At 35.7% G+C, this 21690-nt stretch overlaps 1 protein-coding gene across 1 annotated transcript in view; it reads left to right on the top strand.

Moving 5' to 3' along the window:
* The first annotated feature begins 843 nt into the window (after positions 1-843).
* LOC145690507 (uncharacterized) overlaps positions 844-21690 on the top strand; it is a 95576-nt gene continuing 74729 nt past the window's right edge. Inside the window, exon 1 of the mRNA XM_081765456.1 lies at positions 844-1016. Within this exon, the coding sequence (XP_081621582.1) occupies positions 935-1016 (82 nt within the window). The 5' untranslated portion in view covers positions 844-934. The remainder of the gene's footprint in view (positions 1017-21690) is intronic.

Genomic DNA, 21690 nt, shown 5'->3' with positions numbered 1-21690 from the left:
CTTCCAGGGAAACTGCCAGGGATGCTTTGCCCCTCAGCAAGTTTCATACTATTTTCCAAAAATTGGTTTACTATTACATGTCACTCTTGTGCGGAACATGTAATTTGGCAAATCATGTTCCCGTGTAGCCCCCTAACATGATTTTGTCACTCCGGACTTTTTTCCCTCTACATTTTATGTCTTCATCAACAATACTAGCCAGGTATCATACTAAAATTTCCGACGCAGCAACTAAAACACCTTTACACAGATATACCACCAAATAAACAAATAAATAGTAGTTATATTTTTAAAATTTATTTCCTCCCTTTTTCTTTCTTCCTTTTTTTTGTGTGTGTGTGTTAATATTTTAAAATTATTCTTACATCTCATTTACAACTTGTAAGTATTCTGATTTCATTATTTTTAGTTATTTTGAAAGCAATTTCTAAGAGGCGGTCCACTTCCTATCTTAGGAAACGAATGTTATGGAAGTTACTATAAAAGATTATGTCAATTAGGATCTGGCTAACTATAACTCTTTGGTTTCATTCTTACTGGGTAAGAATGAGACTCGTGTTAATTTCCAGACATTAAACTTCCTACAAGAAAGGAAAAAACAAAGAAAAACTGAAACTTCAAAATTCCCAGGATAAAATGTATTATCTGGAAACGTGCTGTAAGAATTTGAAACTCATATGTGTTAAAGTTGATCTATGAGGTTTTGTTGAATGTTTTTGTTTTTCTCTCTTCCGTTTACGGTGCTCTTGTATGTAACTCCGTCTCCTTTCAATGCTTATTATGACCAATAGATGGCAGGACATATAATGAGTGACGTCAGATATTCTGGCGGTTCTGATCGATAACACCACCCGTCTGAATCTGAACCTGGCCAAAGTGTTAGGCATTACTAAAGGACCGAAAGCAGACAGAAACGTTTGTTATTTGGTAGATTATGGGAACTGGGAGAGTTCTTCTCCCAGCTCTGGCCATCATATTTGCCTTCAACTTCTCAAACTTCATGACAATAGCAGTAGGTAAGTAGAATCATATGTTAAGTTATGTGTGTAAATATATCAACTGAATTATACCGGTCAAAGACATTGCAGTGCATGCTGGGAAAAATTATCGTAGATGTAAATTTTACATTTTGAATAGAGATTTACTATGAAATTACAAGGGAGAAGTTTTTGTTTTCCTTCTTTTATTAATATGTGTCCTAAAGAAATGGTAACGAGATTACTATAACTTATTTGTAAAATAAATATAGAGACAAATCTATGAAAGGAAAGATGTTGCATGTTATACTTTACTATTGATTTGAGTGTGTGAATTTTTTTAACTTATAAAGATCAATGACCGGCATTTTGACCTTGATTTATGCACAAGGTGGTTCCGTTTACGAGATGATTTTGTAAATGTGTTGAAATTTTAAAAGATTTTATACCAGTGAGATTTTAAGCGATTTAGTTTATTAATTAATTTTGCAGCTTTAAAATGATCTTCTTGAGAAAATAAATATTGTTCATGCGTGGTGTATAAAAATTACCTACTGCAGAGCTGTCATTATAAATTTATTACCGCGAATCTTATTTGTCACACAATTTGGCCCTTTATGATGGTAGTTCATAATAGGTTTATGTCATGACAAGAATGTTCTAAATTTTTTCTGCACTTAGAAATTTGAATCGGTTTTAGGAGAAAAAGGAACAGATGGGAAGAATAATGTACCGTATGTAGGTGTTTAATTCATACACGCTACGTTCTCTGGTGCTAACAGCATAATACAGACAGAGGTGCAGGGACATTAAACTTTAATAAAGGCGACCGAATATTTTTATGAACATTTCATTTCTTGTTAGAGTTCTTTATTTGTAGATATATCTTGGTACTTTCACTTTAGTGATTGAACATTTTCGTATTCATGCACGTCAATGGTTAAATCAGCAATATAGTTCGACGTGGTTCTGTGGAGCGGCCTCCCAGATCTCACGCTACTTAATTTTTATATTTGAGAGCATGGTAAATCAGGAAAAGATACAAAACACAAATCATCTCAAAGAATGTATCGCGAATGCTGTTACCAGTATAAACTCCAAACGAGCTTATAGAGTTCTTCAGAAGTAGAGGACAACCATTAAAATATGTTTCCAAAACAACGATAGTAATGCAGAGCATATTACTAAGTATATAAATAAAAATGGTTTTCATTTATTCTTTCTATGTATGGAAACTTATGGGACACCCTATATTTGAATTCATTATTGCACTCTAATAATTTCTATGATGCATCTCGGTAAGTTCTTCTAACGTGTCTCCATAAACTCTAGCAAATAATGACGACGCAAGTTTTAATTTCTGGGGGGAACAGTAGAGGGGTAGAGTTTTGGTGGACAACTATTTATTTATTTATTTGTCTACCGAATATAAGAGTTTTATTTATTTATTTATTTCATAAGGACAACACAACAGGCTTAATGCCCAGTTATAGTGTCGTATACATAAATATTTGACATGCACTATTATACATACACATAATACGTCGTCTAATTATACAGAAGTTATTGCCTGACAATCCCTTTGAACTTGTTTTCTGACATACTAAATACATCTACTGCATGAAATCTAATAATTTCGTTATATGAAGCACACATTCTTCACAGAGGAGACTTATGTAATAGGTTAGTTCTTACTTTTCTACAATAGAATGTCCCAGTGTTTGCTATTCTAGTCTCACCTGTTGGGACACGTAATAATACTTCTGAAACTAATTCAGGACAATCAATGTTACCGTTAATTAATTTATGTAAGAACAACAAATCAAAAGCCCATCTCCTTTTTTCTAATGTTTGAAAACTAAAATTCGTCACTAAGTCTTCATAGCGGACATACTTCGGGTAGTAACCTGTTTTCCTATATGCAAGCATTTTTAAGAATTTAAACTATATATTTTCTATTGCATCAGAGTATTTAGTGACATTTGGTGTCCAAACAGTACAACAGTATTCTAATTTTGACCTCACATACGAAAATATAACTGTATAAATGTTGATTCTTTGTAGAAATCCTCTTCTATCCTATAATTAAACCTAGGTTTCTATATACACTAATGTTTCTATTTTATATTACTTTCTATAGGTTTCTACTTTATATTACTTGACCTACCTTACAATACATGTCGAGGGGCAGACGATGCTACCAGGGAGCTCTCGCCCCCTTACATCACCAACAACGTTGTCACTGGTAGCAATACACTTGACAGGTCTTATGAAGGCTAATGGTCGGTATGGTCTGGAATTGGTAGGCCTAATATCTGAAATATAGTTGATACTCAAGTTGCCCCAACGTAGTTTGAAATGTGTGTTAGCCAACCAACAATTTGCCGCCAATGATTTGGACGTCGCCTTTCCAATCGGAATTTTACTTCTTTCGTAGGGGTACGATGGCAAATGCTCGACAAAGCGACCAATGACAACGTAGAACCAACGTTGTTAGTCAATGCCTGCTGTCTGTACTGGTTGAGAAAGCAACATCTACTTTTAAACTTTCTCAGTGGTTTATACGTCCCCTTCCTCATGGTACAGTCTTATTTAAACATGTTGCTCTCGTATAAAGTGGACAATTTTGTGTAAATTTGTAGAGTAGTTGATAATTGGTTTAAAGTATCCGCTTTGTCACCTAAAATTTCAAAGACACACTTTGTGGTCACCCAGAAGGGGGATCTTGAAGGAAATCACACTGGTATTTTTTTTTTTTTTTTTTTTAGCTACAACCTAAGGGAAGATACAATATGTGCATATTTTTTGTTTACATCATGAAGTAATAAAATGTATACTCGATTTCTTAGTCTATAGAAATAAAATATTAATTTTTAGTGACATGACTTCCTTCGAAAGCTGGGTACCCTTGCTTTTTTCTCTCTCTCTCAATTGGATTAGATGGATTTTTTCTCTCACTTCAGATTTCACTATCCTAGCAGCACAGACAGTAGGATTAGCAGTGGGTGACGGCGGGCTAGCGAACTGCCAACATTGGCTCTACATTGTAATTGGATAGTGCATTAGCCAACTTAACCCCTAAGAAATAAATAAAATGTCGTCTGGGAGTGTGGGGCCAAAACTGTTGAATAAATAACGCCAAGTTGTTGGTGGGCAGCATATACTTTAAACTGTGTTGCACCAATGCCAACATATCTTTTAATTTTGTTTTTTGCATTTACTAACTCCAGACCTAGCCTACATAGCATCTACCAAGTGTGCTGCTACGTTGCTTCTTAGTTTATGTAGCTTAACTATTAACTCATGATACTAGATCAACATAGAACTCGAGACCGAAGATTATATACTTCAAAGACATATGTGCCTGTGTGTGTAGGAATTGATTGCCTAATTAAGTTGTCCCCTTGCCTATTCAAGACTGATCAAGGTTAAAACCTGAAACTGGCAAGTGTTGACCTGTAAACCTATACTATTATATAAAAGGATAAACATGACTAACTCATATTACTGTAGGTAAAAATGTCACATTTGAACAGAATACTCCTTTTACGATTATGATTAAGAATTAGATTTCTAGGCGTTCGGCATAGGCCGTCACACATATGAGGAATGACGTCCGTCACTGCGCGGGGAATTGGAGAGGAAGAAAGGAATGGAGAAGGAAGGAAGAGGCCTAGGACTGTTGTGTTAGGTACCAACCTGGGATTTGCCTGGTGTGAAAGAGGAAAACCGAGGAGAAACCTCACTTAAGATGGCTGTCCTGAAAATATCACGAAAGCAAGTGATAGGGAAAGATTTTGGAAATATGTCTTCTGAGGGGTGACAAATTTTCCTCAACAATAATGTATCTCACTGATTTCTGAAACTAGATAGATGAAACTCGGTATATAAAATCTCTCTTAAAGACAAGGAATACATGTTTACGCGTTTTCGTAAATTCTGCTCCTAAGGAAGGGTAGGGGGACATTTCTAAAATATTCAAATTTCACTTTGTATGTTGTTTGCAATCGCAGCACGAGGAAACGGATGAAAACTTTGGAATATATTTGAAACATACTTAGAATCTATCTCGAGCTAGGTTTCAATAATCACTTTGATTAAAGGGCGTATCCTAAGGGAGGTAGGGGTTCTAAATTGATGAGATGATAGAGTATCTCATAAGCACCTCAAGTTAGGAAGGTGAAACTCAATGTATATGAACTCTCCATTACAAATAAGTCAGCACATTAACCCAACATGTTTTAAAATAGCGGTTTTAAGGAGAGGACAAGGGCATTTTTTATATATATTGGAATCGACGCTGTCTGTTGTTTGTGATTGCATAACAAAAAATGGATTACCGGTTTGAAATGAATTTTGTGACATAGTACCCTGTTTCAAGGGTTTTTATCATGTTACGTTGATTAAGAGCGTATCCCAAAGTGGTAGAGAAGTTCAATATATATATATATATATATATATATATATATATATATATATACCTAAAATAAAGTATGTTATGAATTCTCTAATTACACTTTCATTGAAATTCGTATCCTAAGGGGAGAAGAAGGTTCAAACATACCACATAAGTCTAATCCCCCATGCGAAGAATAGGCATTTCAGATAGTAATAAAATATTTAAAAAAAAAAAAAAAACATGCTTCCGTTAAAAATTGATATACAAACAAACCAAATCGTACAACTCAACAAAAGTTGTTTTCAAGAAAGTTACTTTTTTTATACAAAAAATCTACTTATGCATGATTAAAGAGGAATCCATAGGGAGTGCTCTCACATATTGTCAGATCTAAAAGGTAAAAAGTGGTGGTGGGGGGGGGGGCAGAACCCACACTATGATAGGTATATATCATGAGATGACTATAAACTTTCAAAAGTATATAAATAATAGCTTAAATTAATTGTGTCACCCAAAACACTGGGCGGCCTAGGCCCTCCGACCTCAGGCTAGATCCACCACTGCTCTCACATATAATAATTCACAACTTGATTGTCATGCATATTTTTTTTTAAAGTAAGTTTCTTCAAAGCATAGTTGTTTATTTTTTCTAGTGCGATTTGTTTAATTTTGATTGTTAGTTTTTAAGAAAAGCGTTTCTCTTATTTTTTTCTGTTTTTAGTCATAATTAAATATATTTTCTATCCTTGTAGAATTTTGTTTGTTTCCTTCCTTATATATACTTGCCGAGAATCGGTGTCTTTCTTCAGTATAGTCTACCTAGGAAAGAGAGTCAAAAATTATACAAAAAAGAGGTTTTTGATGTGGTAAAATTAAGAATTAGAACTAAAATATTAAAAACACATTAAATGCTGTAAGTGGTTCACTATAATCCATTATAATCAATCGCGTCTACTGATTCTATAGTCTTACACGCGCATTTCTTCATTTTATCTACAAAAAGAATATCCTTTTTTGTGCATTTTACGTAAGTTTTAATTACATATTTTAATGTTTATTATTTTTTACTTTTGTTACAAGATGTTTTCACAATCAATTAATTCTTGAAGTCTATCGTACTTTCATAATCTCAAACGTAATTTACGAAGATCTCCTGCATGTTATACTGTGCATGCCAACTCCAGAGCATTTCTGGTTGCATAACGGGATATGATAAAGCGGTAGTAGATATTATTAAAAGCGCAATACTTACGGTATCGACAATTGCGGTACTTTGAGTATCGATATTTGTGGTACTGGGACGTTTGCCTTATTATTCAAAATAACTTATTCTCCAAGCTAAGAGAGGATATTTTCGGACGTTCAGTACGAGGACATTCACACGGTATCAACTGCTACGAAAAGACCAAGTTTTATCACATTGGTGTAGCCAGCAAGTTGTTCTAGGGGAAATAACATGACATTTATGGGACCTGGGCTTTTTGCATACTAAAACCAGATTAAAAATCTTTCAGAATATAAACCATTATTAACTCACCATACATAGCCTACATACAAACCTTTCTCACAGCACCTAAGAACATGTAAATGCAAATAAAAGGATCAATTATACAGAAAACGGAAAGGACAGTTACTAGGATACACGGTAAACATATCTAAAAAATATAAACAAATGCTTGTTTATGATTGGCAAAAATTGGAAAATGTAAATAAATTCTTATCTCTGATTGGTCGAACGCCTAACTTTGATATTTAAAGGGAACTTCTACAAATATTTATATATTGTTTTTTGTTTACTTTTATAGTTTCTTTAACAATTTTCTAATAACTGTTTGCCAATGGCTAATCAGAATTAAAATATAATATTATTCCTTCTTCATTTTTAACATATTGAGATATTTGTAATTACGCGTAAGTATTACGGGATTATACGAAGAACAACTTGCTAGCGGAATGATTTGTGACAACAGTTGTCCATTGTTATGAGCATATTTAGGGACTTCTGGTCAATTCTACCTCAATAAGTATAAGAAACACAGTCAAAATCAACTTTCAATGAGTTAGTAATTTATTTTTCTGATTTATAACAGAGTTTAGTTAGTACATTAGTAGGTAGCTTCTCTTCTGGAACAAACAATAATTACTCCAACTTTTGAATGTGTGCCATTTTCCTCAAGAATTTCTTGACATCTTTCAAGGCTAATATTCAGTTAATAGAGTACGTTTTCTATTCTTCTGTCCATCTTATTTACTAACGTCGTCTTTGCCTTTAATGTTTAAAGTTCTGCTTTCATATATGTAATTGTTGTACACAGCCTCACGTTTTAGATACTTCACCAAACAGTACACATTAGGAATTGACTTACCTAACGATTTGAGCTTGTGGTTTCACCGTTTAACAGCATTACTCGTTGTGTGCTGTTGATTCGAACAGTTTCACATGGAAATGTCAATACTGGAAGTGATTAAATACGTATAAACAATTGTGAATTAAAGAAAAATATATAGAAACGGTAACAGACCTGAATAAATTAAGATAATTGACCTCCCTCGTGGTTGTGTAGTTACTGCACGCGTCTTCGTGGCGGAAAACTCGGGTTCTATTCCCGGTGGAGGCTCATGTGGTTAGGATCCTACGTTAAGCTGTAGGTTCACGTGTTATACAGTCTTGATGTTGAATGGGATGATAAACTCCAAGTCAACTACCCAAACTACAGTTCTAAAAGCAATTTGAATTATTCATAAATTAATGGAGAGAACAGCTGGTGGCACGTCAAAAACTACATCTACTTCACCGAAGTTCTAATAGATTCAATATTTATGGACTACTTCTATCTTTATTGACTAATTATAGTTACCTAAGTAGAATGCTGTACTTAGAGAATCGTTTCGTTTGGATTAATCTTCTAGATTTCTATCTGTAGTTACATCCAGTATATCACAGGGAAGTGCACTTAACTCACTATTATTCACATTATATATAGATGATTTGATTAAGTGCTTCAACATAAAGTACAACAGAATCCTGTTATTCAGCGAGGATTGCAAGCTTTTCAGAGCAGTGTAAAGGATTCTCAGTTACTTGAGAAGGATATTGAAACTTTTCTTATTGTTCCACAGCACATCGCATTGCTTCTCAAACCAAATCTCGAGAGGTGTTGTAACCGGAGAATTTGCCAACACTTCATATAACATAAATGGTTAGTCAAATAACCTATGTAACAATAATTTAAATCTTATTCAAAATCAATATTCTCCAAACATATAAATTCTATGTGAAATAACATATACGTGTTTCTGGATATCTATATTGTAAGAATCCCCATCTTCAGCGCAAGCACATGTTACCACAACACGGCCTACTATTTACAAACAACAAGCAGACAAGAAACTACAACCAGGAAGACACGAAACCAAAACGACGGAGCCCGAGGAAAAAGGATCCACCAGGAGACCATCTATAAAAGCAAAGCCTGAAGAGGAACCAGCTATCAGTTTGACCACTGATCAAATAACCTACACCCGCTCCTGAGGTTGCTTCGGACTAGGGAGTTCACCTAAATCTAAACTCGAGGTCGCTTCGGACTAGGGATCGTAACCACAACTAAACCTCGCGAAGCTGCTTTGGGCTGAGAAGGTTTTGCTACAAGTTCGCCTAAACCCTGTAGATGCTCTGGAGGCTGCTTTGAGCAAAATGAACATCATGCAAACACCTCTATCCTTCATCTTGGTCGCTCTTAAGGAAGACATTATTAAATTGCTCTTTGTAAATTCAAAGATAACTGTATTTAGATTTTGTAATAAAATTGGTAAAGGGGAAACACCCGGACCGTTATTGACTCTACCTCAAAGACAACAGAAATTCGAAATAATATCTTTTCTGTAGCCACGTTTTACAGAACAGCATTATTTTTTCAAAAATTGACCTGCCTGGACAATGATAGCCCCTACAAAATTCTTAGACTAGTTTTAAACTTTTGCTTCTAGTTCTTGCAATAATACGCTTTAGACAGAGACCTAACAGGAGTATACGGCAGATACCCATCAAATATTTTTATAGCTGAGCGCATACTCACTTCAAATCAGGAATGTAATAGAGGGTGTAAGGATGGGTATACGCTACATTTTTGAAATGGTTGTGTGTATGTGTCAAAAATTTTAGCAATACACCACAGGCTTCCGAATATCTCAAACACGTGACATGAGAGAAAATAAACCACTACAAGTACTGAATATTCAACCCTGACAACGTTTCAGCATAACTGATCTTAAATATTTGTTAGAACTTCCATGTGGTAAACTAAGCTGCGAAAAACTGCTCCCAGAATATTTTCCCCGAGATTCTTTCAGATTAGTGTTGTCATCGATAAGGGAAATGTTCCGTTCCGCTTCGAAACAAGGCAAGAAGTACGTATTTGAACTCGAGACGAAACGAGAAACATGACGATTTTCGTCTTGTTTTCGAGAGAGACTAGACATTTCAAAGAGTCTTGTGGGCAATACTAGCTTACAAAAGTCTTAGAGCTCAAACATTGGTTTGGTGTTACATGATTTATAATATAAAAACAACAAATTGATAAACTGACTCTATAAATACAATGAAGAACATTTAGCAACATTTAGAAATACCCAAGTCATTACCTATATACTGTAATTCAATAATAAATTTTGCTTAAATGTTGTTATATCGCATCCTCCGTGGACCTCTCGAGACATGTATGGGATTCTGATGACTTCTGTATCAAATTTTAAAAAATCAATACATAAATTTACAAAATAAGACGAGAAAAATTTCGATATAAAGCGAGAAAAGCTTTCCAAGAATCCAGACAAGATGCGAAGATGCGAATCGAGAATCAAGATGAGACGAGTGAGATGATTCCTATAAAATTCAGAAGAGGAAACGTAATTTTTCGTCTTATGTTGTCTCCTGGGCAACAATAGTCCACACAAGTTCCTAACTCTTATATGTACATGACCAAGGGAGGGGTTAAACCATAATTTGCCGCTTTATCGAGTGTATACCTCAGCGTCAAGGGGGTATACACCGTGTACATATAGATGTAGATATCAATTATCCATCACTTACACTTCATCACTTATCAATTATCCACTTACAGACTTCAAAATTATATAATGGGTTACGACGCCAATTTTATTTTCTTGAGAGCGGTGCTAACAGAAGACAGGGTACTTCTTGGGGGGAGGACAACTGTCTTGTATAACGAAAAAGGTAGTTTTATAGTACTTGACATACATTAACACAACATATTTTTGATGGAAGTCGGAGGCAAGAGTAGCTACCTAGAGGACACTCGCTTCTCTTGCCCCTGTCTAGAGTCTTTACTGTTTACAGTGATGACTTATACCCTGCACTTATTCAGATATTCAGTTTTGTATCTGCATACTATTCAACATAATCACGTCACTTGAATGTAAAAGCTTCTGGGCAGATGTCATTTGTTGTTATAAGTCTTGTTCTAGCTCAAGTTATTAATGTTATACAACTGTTATAACTTAGCCCTTGATTGAATTGGATCTGTTCGTACAATAAAAATAAATGTAAATATGTAGCAGTGTCACGTGCATAACAGGAGGAGTTAGACGGATGCGATATCTCAGTGGTATAGTACTTATCTCTGGTGCGTGGGGTCCCAGGTTCTATCCCCGGCCAAGTAAGTTTTTGTTGGACAACATCGTATCCATGATCTTTCTCGGGAACTCCCTTTGCTCCCACATTCTCATGCTACCAATTCTTCCATCATCATTCACGTGCTTTAATCATCTCTCTCCTTTAGCCACGGGCATACTCGTGGGACCACTCATTACGCTGATGAACCACTTCCTATATAACTAATGGAAATTATTTTTTCCCACAATGCAACGAAAGTGATTTTGCGACACTACCAGCTAGAGTTGTAACTAACTGCATCGTCTGCTACTGGCAGTTGCTAAGTGTATCATTGGCTAATTCTATCAGACTCAGGCGTTCTCTGAATGATTTGATTCGTTCTTGCTTTTAGTAATTCGTGGAACCCAAATTCCTTGAGTGGTGGCGCCACGGTCTCCGCAGTTTCAGCGGGAAGAGCAGTTGAAACCTCTTATACTATATAATCACTCTATGCCTGGGACGTTAAACTGAAAGAAAGGTGTTGATTTTAAGATTGAAAGTAACTGACTGGTATGCAACCAACTTGCTTTTACGAAATAGTTGGGTTGCATACGACAAGGGGCAATTCATCTATAATAATCCCTTATTTTGTGGCGTATCTTCGATCAACTGGATGAGTTACGTTCATCAATGAATTTAATTTATAACCTTTGACTTTCTACGGCCTGGCCGAAAGGTGGTTCCATCATATAGCTCTTAAAATTCTTTGTCTCCCTAAAGGATGGACACGCAGAAATACAGTGTAAATAAATATGAAAGAGTTTCGGTTCGTAAACATTTTTTTTTTTTAATGAAATCTTTAAGTTTTACGTCCCAAGGTTATGCCGGTTAGGCTAAAGGAGACGGTGAGGATGAGAAATGAATGAAATGGTGGAATGAAGAAAGTGGGAGGAAACGAGAGAACCCCGAGAAAACCCACGAGCACGGTGTTTGTCCACCACAAAGTCCACATGGCGCAAGCTGGGATCGAACTAGGGACCCCAAGCACCGGAGGTGAACGCTTTACCACTGAGCCACCGCGTCCCCTCTTTAAAAATGGTGGCATAGGCATACACAGAGGTGGGGTCCGGATCCCCTACAATATGAACAAGATATTGTGAAATAATTCGTTTACCATATTCAGATATATGTACACTCATGTCCAAAATGATTATCGCATATTTATAACTCTCTTCTTGTAAGAATATAATTTGATAATGATTTTGCAAGGTACCTTTAATACTGTTACTATGTGTATAATCGGGAAATGTATATTTGTGGTAAATTTAATAGGAAAAGAATTATAAATACGAAAATTAGAATGAGTAAAACAAAATGTTGCTAAATGGACAAGAAAGTTTTATTTTCGTTTTATTGGTCTTATTTACTGCTCTTTTGATATGAAATTTTCCACATACATGTCTTTGCCGATTATACACATACTAACATTATAAGAAATACCAGGCGAATTCGTTATCAAATTATTCCTACAACAACATATTTATAGACATACGACAGTAATTTTGGACATGAGTGTACATAAGTCCTGAAAACATATTACCTTCGGGGCTCAGACCCGCCCTTGATGAAATTCTGTGTATGCCACTGATCACAGAGGCTACACTATGACCATGCTCAAAGAAAACTTAAGAAAAAAGCGTAATAGTGTCGCTAGCCAGTACAAAATGCCTACTTCATCAGTTCTGATTCCAGTCTGTTGAGCTAGTTGCCGAAATCTCTCAGCATTCAAGGTGTTGAAACATCTTCTGAGATTCCGAATACAACAACACAACGATATGTCTCGTGCCTGGCTATCCGTAGGATTTCTCTCTCATTTTTGCTAGTTTCAAGCTCTTTGCACACCTCTCCCTAGACCTTTGATTTTGCTTTTCCCACCTATCTTTTAGCTGCTTTGTTCGCTTTCCGGTATCGTTCTTGATCCTCGTCAATTCGATTTATTTAATTTTACTTTCGCGCTTCTTTTCAGTTTGATTGCTGTCTGTATGTTTTCATTCCACCGTCAAATGTCTTTATCTGCTGGAGCACCTTTCCCTGAGGTCTTGTCTAATATTTCCTTGTCTATTTCCCACCACTTGTTGGCTCCTTTTATAAGTTGTAGTCTTTGTAAAACTTTTTCTTTGAAAGGGGTCGCGGATGCTCAGTGGTAGAGCGTTCACCTCTAGTGCTTGGGGTCCCGGGTTCGATCCCAGCCCCACCAAGTGAACTTTGTGGTGGACAAACATCGTGTGCGTGGGTTTTCTCGGTGTTCTCCCGTTTCCTTCCACTTCCTTCATTCCACCATTTCATTCATTACTCATTATCACCGTCTCCTTTAGCCTAACCGTCATAACGTGGGACGTAAAACTCAAAGATTTCATTTTTTCTTTGAACTTGTATCTTAGATTTGGGTAGTTGAGTTACCATCACTAAATGTTTAAATGTAGTTATCTTAGCAATTCTTTTCACTCTGCAGGTTAACTCACAATCCAATACTAAGAATGTACTGCGTTCCGATTGTTTCTCTGTTGATGATTTTAGGTTCTTTATCTCTTTCAAGTGTTGTCTTCTGCATGAGATCAAATTTATTTGACTTTCTCTTGTTCCACTTTCATATATAACCAACTAATTTTTATTCTTATGGAAGAACACGCTACATATAGTCATATCAAACGACACTGCAAAATTTATTATTCTCTCCTCTTCTTTATCTTTTTCTCAGACACCTTAACTTCTATGAATCCCTGAAGGAATAACACTCTCTAGTGCCAATATTCCGGTTCAGATCACCACTCAGAGCCATTTTTTCTTCCTTTGGTATACTAGTTAATTCTCGCTTCAAATTATTCCAGAAAGCAGGCTTTCTTCATCTTTGCATCCAACTTGTGGGGTGTACAAATAGTACAGATGGATTAATGGCTTAATGGCCCCTGGATAAGGACCCATGATCTCTAGCCCTTTGACAATGACTTAGGTGTACGGTACTTATTATCACCCCCCTAAATTTTGGCAGGGGTACCTTGGCCAACCTCTGAATTTCGGGAGGGATTGGGATACATAGGACCACCCTCTTCAAATTTTGCAAATTGCTAAATTTAAAAGTTTGATATGATAGCATAGGACCGGAGTATGTATCTCCGTAAGTTGGGGTTGTCCATCTCGTATTCTCGTTTCCTGTTATGGGTATAAAATGGCAAAAATTCAAATTTCGGAGTTTTTTAAACCTATTTTCTCCCCTTTAATGAGGTTTTATTACCTTATATGATTAAATGGTAGAGTATAGGATTCTCTTTCGTAAGATATGGATATACTAATGCTCCCCTCTTAAATTTTGAAAGGGTACATAGAACCACTCCTTAAATTTAGTAAATGTCAAAAAACAATAATTGGTAAATGTTCTCTAGGACCCTAATATATACCACTGTAAATTTGGATGGACCATCTTGTACCCTTTTATGGGTATAAAATTGCCAAAAATTCAAAATTTGGAGATTTTTTTACCTAGTTTATCCTCTTTGATGTGGAATTATCACATTATGCAGTTATATAATTCAGTATAGGAGTTAATTCTCTTTTATAAGACATAGGTACATTGATGCACTCATTTCAAATTTTGGGAGGGGTACATTGTCCCACCCTTTAAATTTTGGAATTGTCAAAAATAAAATTTGGTAAATATTCTCTAGAACTCGGTTATATAACTGTAAATTTGGTTGAACCTCCTCATCCCCTTCTATGGGTAAAAAGTGGTCAAATATTAGTATTGTCACATGTTCACCACATGGTCAGTTATTGGCCTAATTTATTTTCTTTGATGCCTTTTTAACACGTTATGTGGTTACATAGTTGAATATAGGGATCCATAAGACATCGATACATTGATGCTTTCTTTTCAAAATTAGAGAGGGTGTGTTGGCATCCTCTTAAATTTGGGAATTGTGAAAAAAAATTGTAAATGTTTTTTAGGACTCAAATATACATTTCTGTAAATTTAATTGGTCCTACTTATCCCCTCCTATGGTAAAAAAAATGCCAAAAATACAAAGGTAAGCAATATATCTTCTTCGATGAAGTTGTGTTATATTATGTTGTTATATGGTTGAATAAGAGGATTTATTCTTTTTTGTAGGACACAAGAATATTGACGCTTCCTTTTCAAAATTTGGGAGAGTATATAAGACCATCTCTTAAATTAGGGAATTGTCAAAACAATGTTAAATATTTTCTAGGATACGAATGTATTATTCTGTAAATTTGGGTGGTCTTACTTAACCCTTCTATGAGTAAAACATGGCCAATTATTAATATTGCCATGTGTTTGCTATGCGGTTGGTTATTGACCTAATTTATTTTCTCTCATGAGATTTTACTACAACATACGGTTATATGATTGAACAGCGGTCAATTGTCTTGATGCATTCCTCTCAATTTTTGGCATGGGTACATGGATCATCTTTAAATTTAGGAATCGTGATAAACTTTGTAAATGTTCTCTAGAACTCAAATTATATTTCTGTAAATTTGGATGGTCCAGCTTATCTCTTTTTATGGGTAAAACATTCCTCAGAAAATCAAAATTTGGCAATTCTTCATCCGTAAAAGGGAACGCAATGGACTGCCCAAACTTACCGAGGTATAAACTCATTCATACTACTGTACACGACCATAATATTAGACATTTCTTCAAGGTACAATTTGAACTGATTATTCTCTTTCAATGTACACCAACTACACACCGGCTTAATGCACTACACAGGACAATTTCTACCCGATTTCTACCTTGTTGGTTTGCTCCACTATACAGTAGTTTACATCCATTTCCTAGGTTCTTTGCTTTATTTCCTCTCCATCTTGTTTCCCGAACATACAGTGCTTCTATTCTTCTTCTTGCCATTAGATCTGTCTCTTCCTTTTCTCTTTTATCATTGACTCTACATTTAAGGTTTCTAATCGTATCTGAACCCGTTACTTACTAACCTTCACTCATTTCTCACAAGAAGCAGACGAGATCCTTGCCCACTCCTCATTTTTCGAGTCAAGATTAAAGCATATATTCATAGGTTTTGGCAGGATTTTGCATAGCCTAATGCCCTTCCTGACGCTAACCCTCACAACTTAACCAGGATTGAGACTGGGACTAAGTTGTGCAGGTTACACCCCCGTGGCTGGACTTTACTTCCACAAATATTCATTCTCATTAATTATCCGTCTCCTTCAGCCTAAAGGTTATAAGCATGGGACGTTAAACTAAAAAAATCATTTCTTATTTTAACAGTGCCTGGACCAATGTGAACGGTAACGCGAGAGGTTGCTGTATGTAATTGCAGTGAGGATTCCGAGCTCCTACAATTAACCCTTTCAAGACACGTACTTCACAGAACTGAACATACTTCGAAAACCCCGGGAGGAAACCTGTGGGGGCCATTCTTGCATCATCATATATTGGTGATATCCTAAATCACTTACAACACACATAATTTTAATATCATCATCAAAATCATCATAGGTATTCTGCCCTTACTGGCAGATCATTTGCTTCAGCTGTGAAGCTTCCATGCTCCACGGTCCTCCCCTAACCTCTTCGTCTTCACGTATGATCTTTCTGTTTTTATATAATCCATTAGTTGTAGTCTCCTTCGCTCTCTCCCGCTCTTTTCCGCCATCATAAACTCCAGGACGTCCCTCATGATACAATTTCTTCTTAGGCAATGTTCCAACCAGTTTCTCTTCCTCTTTTTAACAATATCTAAAAGTGTTCTAGACATTGTTATTTCCTATCCTTGTTTTTGTTATTGTTATTTCACGTTCGCACTTCATGGCATTACTAAAAATACTACCCAGATATCGAAAACTATTCACTTGTTCTATTTTCTCTCCTCCCACTGTTATATTTGACACAGACCTCTTCGTTTCAATCATCACGTTTTTTTCTTCTAACATTTATTTCCATCCCATATTCTTCAAAGCCCATAATCAGATTTTCTAACATTTTATTTCTTTCCTTTTTAGATTCTTAAACAAACGCAATATCGTCGGCAATCTTATGCATCTAATCATTCTACCTCCTACCGAAATGCCGTCATCATCATGTAGGCTCTTTTTCACTATCTTTTCTAGATAGACATTAAATAGTGTTGGCGAGAGGCAGCATCCTTGTCGAACTTCTCTTCCAGTTGCACTCTCTTCCGTCAGTTCTTCCCCTATCCTAACACTTACTTGTTGGTTCATGTGTAAGGCTCTTATGAGTCTTCGATCTTTCCATTCCAACCCTTTCTTCTTTAGAACTCCGAACAAAAAATTCCCAATTCATGCGGTCAAAAGCCTTTTCTAGATCAATAAATACAACATACACCTCTTTCCCTTTTTCTATAAATCTTTCCCCGACTGCTCTTAATAATCCAATAGCATCTCTTGTGCTCTAACCTCTTCTGAACCCGAACTGCTCCTCCTCGACTTTTTCATTTGTTCTTCCATATAACCTCCTGTTCAGTATTCGGAGCAAATTTTACTGCATGAGATATGAGACTAATAGTTCTATAATCCTCACATCTCTTTGAGTTCGATCTCTTAGCCATCGGTATCATGATGGTTTTCAGGAAGTCTTTTGGCCACTCTCTTGTTTCATGTATTACATTGCATAGTCGGAACAATTCTCTCTTTCCCTTGTCTCCCGTATTTTTAATGAATTCGATTAAAATTCGATATATTATCTATCCCGTTTGCCTTTCCATTCCTAATCTCGGATATAGCCTTTTCAAATTCATCCCGAACAATGCTAAATCCTTTATCATCCTCGCCTACTTTATTTTCTACTTCAACATTTAGGCTACATGGTTTATCCCTACTCTCATACAAGTCTTCAACGTATTCTTTCCATCTTCCTATGACCTCATTTCTCTCGCTGACTACCTTCCCATTCTTATTTTCTACTTCCATCGTAATATCCCCCTTGTTTCCTCCGAAATTCCATAGATTTCACCTTCTTGTACATTTCCTCATATTTCCCAACTCTTTCTAATTCTTCTATGTCCTCACATTTTCTTTTATAAAACTCTTTCCTCGCTCTGTCTGTTTCTCTCCGTAATTCATTATTTAACTTTCTATACATCTCTCTGCCATCTTCTGTGTCAATCTGTTTCCACATCTTCCTTTCCCTCATTTTCTGCAACATCTGCTCTGTAACCCATGGTTTCTTAGCCGTTTTGTGTTTGCGGTAACCTACTGTTTCTTATGCAGCCTGCTGTAAGCAAAGTTTAATGTGTTCCCACCGTGCGTAATTACCTGCGCCTATTCTTTCCTCATTTGAATATTTTTCTTCGAATTTTTCAACGAAAAGGTTTCTTATTTCCTCGTTTTTCAACTTTTCAGTATTCAACGCTTTGTTGCCTACTTTTCTTCTGCCTACATTTTTCAGTTGAATATCTACTTCGGCCACCACAAAATTATGGTCAGAGAAAAGATTATTATCCCCGGGAAGGGTCTTCGCGTTCTTTAAGCTATTCCGATACCTGTCCTGAATCATAACATAGTCTATCTGATATCTTCCGCCATGTATTGGTGATTTCCATGTATATCTTCTTCTCTTGTGCTGATTGAACCAACTGTTCCCAATTACTAGTGAATTCTGTCTACAGAAATTCACCAATTCCTCCCCCTTTCATTTCCTTCTCCTAGACCATATTTGTCTGCGATACTGCCTTCCTGTTTTCCTCCCACAACTTCATTGAAATCTCCCATTACAATTACGCATGCACCTCCTTCTCCTTATCTATAATTTCTTCTATTTTCTCATAATTTTCTTGTACTTCTTCAGTTGCAAGCGAAGTCGTTGGTGCATATGTCTGTATCACCACTAGATCCTTCGTTTTCTCTTTAAGTCTTAACATCATACCTCTATCATCAATAAATTCTACTTTCACTACCTTCTCCTTTAAACGCTTTCCAAGAATTATTCCTACGTCACTATGACCACCCTTTTCATTCCCTACTATATCCATTCCTATATTCTTCACTGTTCAACACTCCATTACTTTCCCATCTAACTTTACAAAATCTAGGTTATTTTGTTTCACTTCTTTAAGATTTTATAATTTTCCTCCCTGTAACATAGTATGTACATTCCATCTCCATATCCTAAACCTTTTGCTCTTCGCTGTCTGTCTTCCCCTCATTATTACTTTCTTGTCCAATAGTCCTTCCCAAGCTATCCCGATCCCAGAGATCTGAATGAGGGATATTTTACCTCTGAAACTATATTTTGACCTGCGAAAGACCATTTTCATATGTTCTCTTTTTGCTGCCAGCAAACTTGGGAAACTAGAGTGGTGGTTTCCCGTTGCCTTCCACCCCGCAGTATCCCAGCCGTTAAAATCACTCTGACCACGCCTGGGACTAATGTCTAAGTTGCCGTACCAATCGCTATTATTTCCGCCAACTTGGCTACTGGAGAACTGCTGCCTTCTCCAGGAACACTCTTCGTCTGTCTACTCCATTTAGACCCATTAGGTAGGGGTGGCCCTTCTGGTAGTAAACTACCACCGACATAATGGAGTGTTGAACAGTGAAGGATTTATTTCACTGTAGCACGCAATCCTCCCTATCCGACACAAAAATGTCTTCGTAAAGGTGGTGCTTATCGGGGAGGAATTTTAATACATGGGATAATAATGACCAAACATGCAATATTACCTATAATTCTCAAAAGAGGCAGTTGAAGATTGAAACCTCTTAAGCACTTTAGGCAGGATATTTCTACTAAATTTTTCGGAAAATATCCATCCCAAAAAGAATTTCACATAGTTCAGAAAAAAAATAATTCTTTTAGTGTTTCATTCAACGGTTGTGTCCAGTAGAGTAAAGGAGACGCATGATTAATGAAAGTGAATGATTATGAAATAGTATGTGGAATAAGGATATGAGAGGAAAAAGGAGAATCCAAAGAATATCCACAAACGTAATATTGTGTATCACAAACTCAAGATCGAACCAAAGACTTCTCGCACCAAAGGTGAGCGCTCTACCACTGAACCGCCGTACCTCCTTAGATAATTCACGTTCACAATTCAAAACCAATGAAAAAGAATAAGCTATTTTCCAGTGGATCATTGCCAGTAGATAAGAAAACAGAAGAAAGCAATGAAGAAAGAACAGATGATAAAAAAGAAAGAAACAAAGTGAAGAAGTTTGTTAGTGTATATGTTTAATGGAAAGTAAACTAAATTGCGATTTTTCGTTGTGTTTTCTTGAAAACTCGATATAAATTAGAAAAATGCGACACTTTAAAGCCAAAAATTTCTGTGTGTGTTTGTCTTTGTTTATTCCACTAAAGCATTTTCTTTGATAACCATAACTGTACACTGCAATTAATATACAGTATGTTCAAAAATTCGACGACCAAACTCCGCGAGATGATTCTTTACATCAAATGACAGAAGAAAGTTCTAATAAAAGTTCTGGATCGGAAAACTCATCCTTTCAGAGTTGGAAAACGTTGAAAAATAAACTTTAAAGCTCGAAAACTATGGTACCTATCGCAATCGGATCAAGGAGTTAAACAGGAATTAGTACGCGCACTAAGTATATATTTTTCACAATCCTCTGGTACAGATACAACGAATAGAGGATGATAGGATACGGGGACACATTTTTAGCTATTAAATATGGATAAATGGCAGTGTTCAAGTAAAAATAGTTTCATTTCTCTGTTAGTAATCGAAAATGACTAATATCATTTTTTCCTTTCATGTAGCAGCCAATACGAGTATTATTTTCGGGATCTATGCAACCACATACAGTTCTCAAGGGATATTTTTGATTAATAAATTAGAATCAAATTTCGATGATAAAATATGATGTAGCTACTTTTTTAAAAATGTATTTACTAACTATATAGCCCCTATTCAAGAACAAAAATTACAAAAAGCATATCACGTTTGTGGTGGTAATTGTAGTTGGCTACCAAGCCTTTTATCAACTGCATCTCTCCGTGGTCCACGCCTACGGTATCTTAGAGGCTATCCGATATATATAATTGACATACTTCTTTAATTAATGTTTTTTTTTAAATTAATACAATCAAGAATATTATTGATAGTCTCTCGACTGCGGAATTCAAAGTGCCGTCACATACATCTTAGAACAAGGTCAAAAAGTCACTCACAAAATAAAAATATTATGTGGAACTTTAAAAAAAATGTCATGTTAATGCTATGTACTGTTGTACTACTATTGTATATCATATGTCAGAAATTAGAAATTAAAGGCTGTACTAATTTAAAAAGAAATAAATAAAAATATATTATATTATAAAAGTAAAAAAATTAATATACATACACCACAACCGTTGTCATTTTTTCCTTTTTCAACAATCAACAGTAGCAATTTATTTTATGAAATATTACGCTGTATATCAGAATACTCAATAAATTTTTCATTCTAATCTAAGCAAAAAAAAAGAAAAAGAAAAAAAAAGAAAAAGAAAAGAAAAGAAAAAGAAAAAGAAAAAAGAAAGAAAGACGTTAATCTAATTGTTAATCACGAAGTTTGTTTATCAGTCGCTTCATTTGTTTATGTTACTTTTGAAGTGTATTTTATTTCACAATTTGGATACTACTGACACCAGATTCATATTTTCATGATTATGGAAAGATCCATTGCAGTCGATAAAA

This window comes from Thermobia domestica, chromosome 7 (assembly GCF_964235325.1).
Source record: "Thermobia domestica chromosome 7, izTheDome1.hap1.1, whole genome shotgun sequence".
In the NCBI taxonomy this organism is placed as follows: Eukaryota; Metazoa; Arthropoda; class Insecta; order Zygentoma; family Lepismatidae; genus Thermobia; species Thermobia domestica.
The sequence above is the reverse complement of the archived record's forward strand: the minus strand, read 5'-3'. Positions and strand labels throughout refer to the sequence as shown.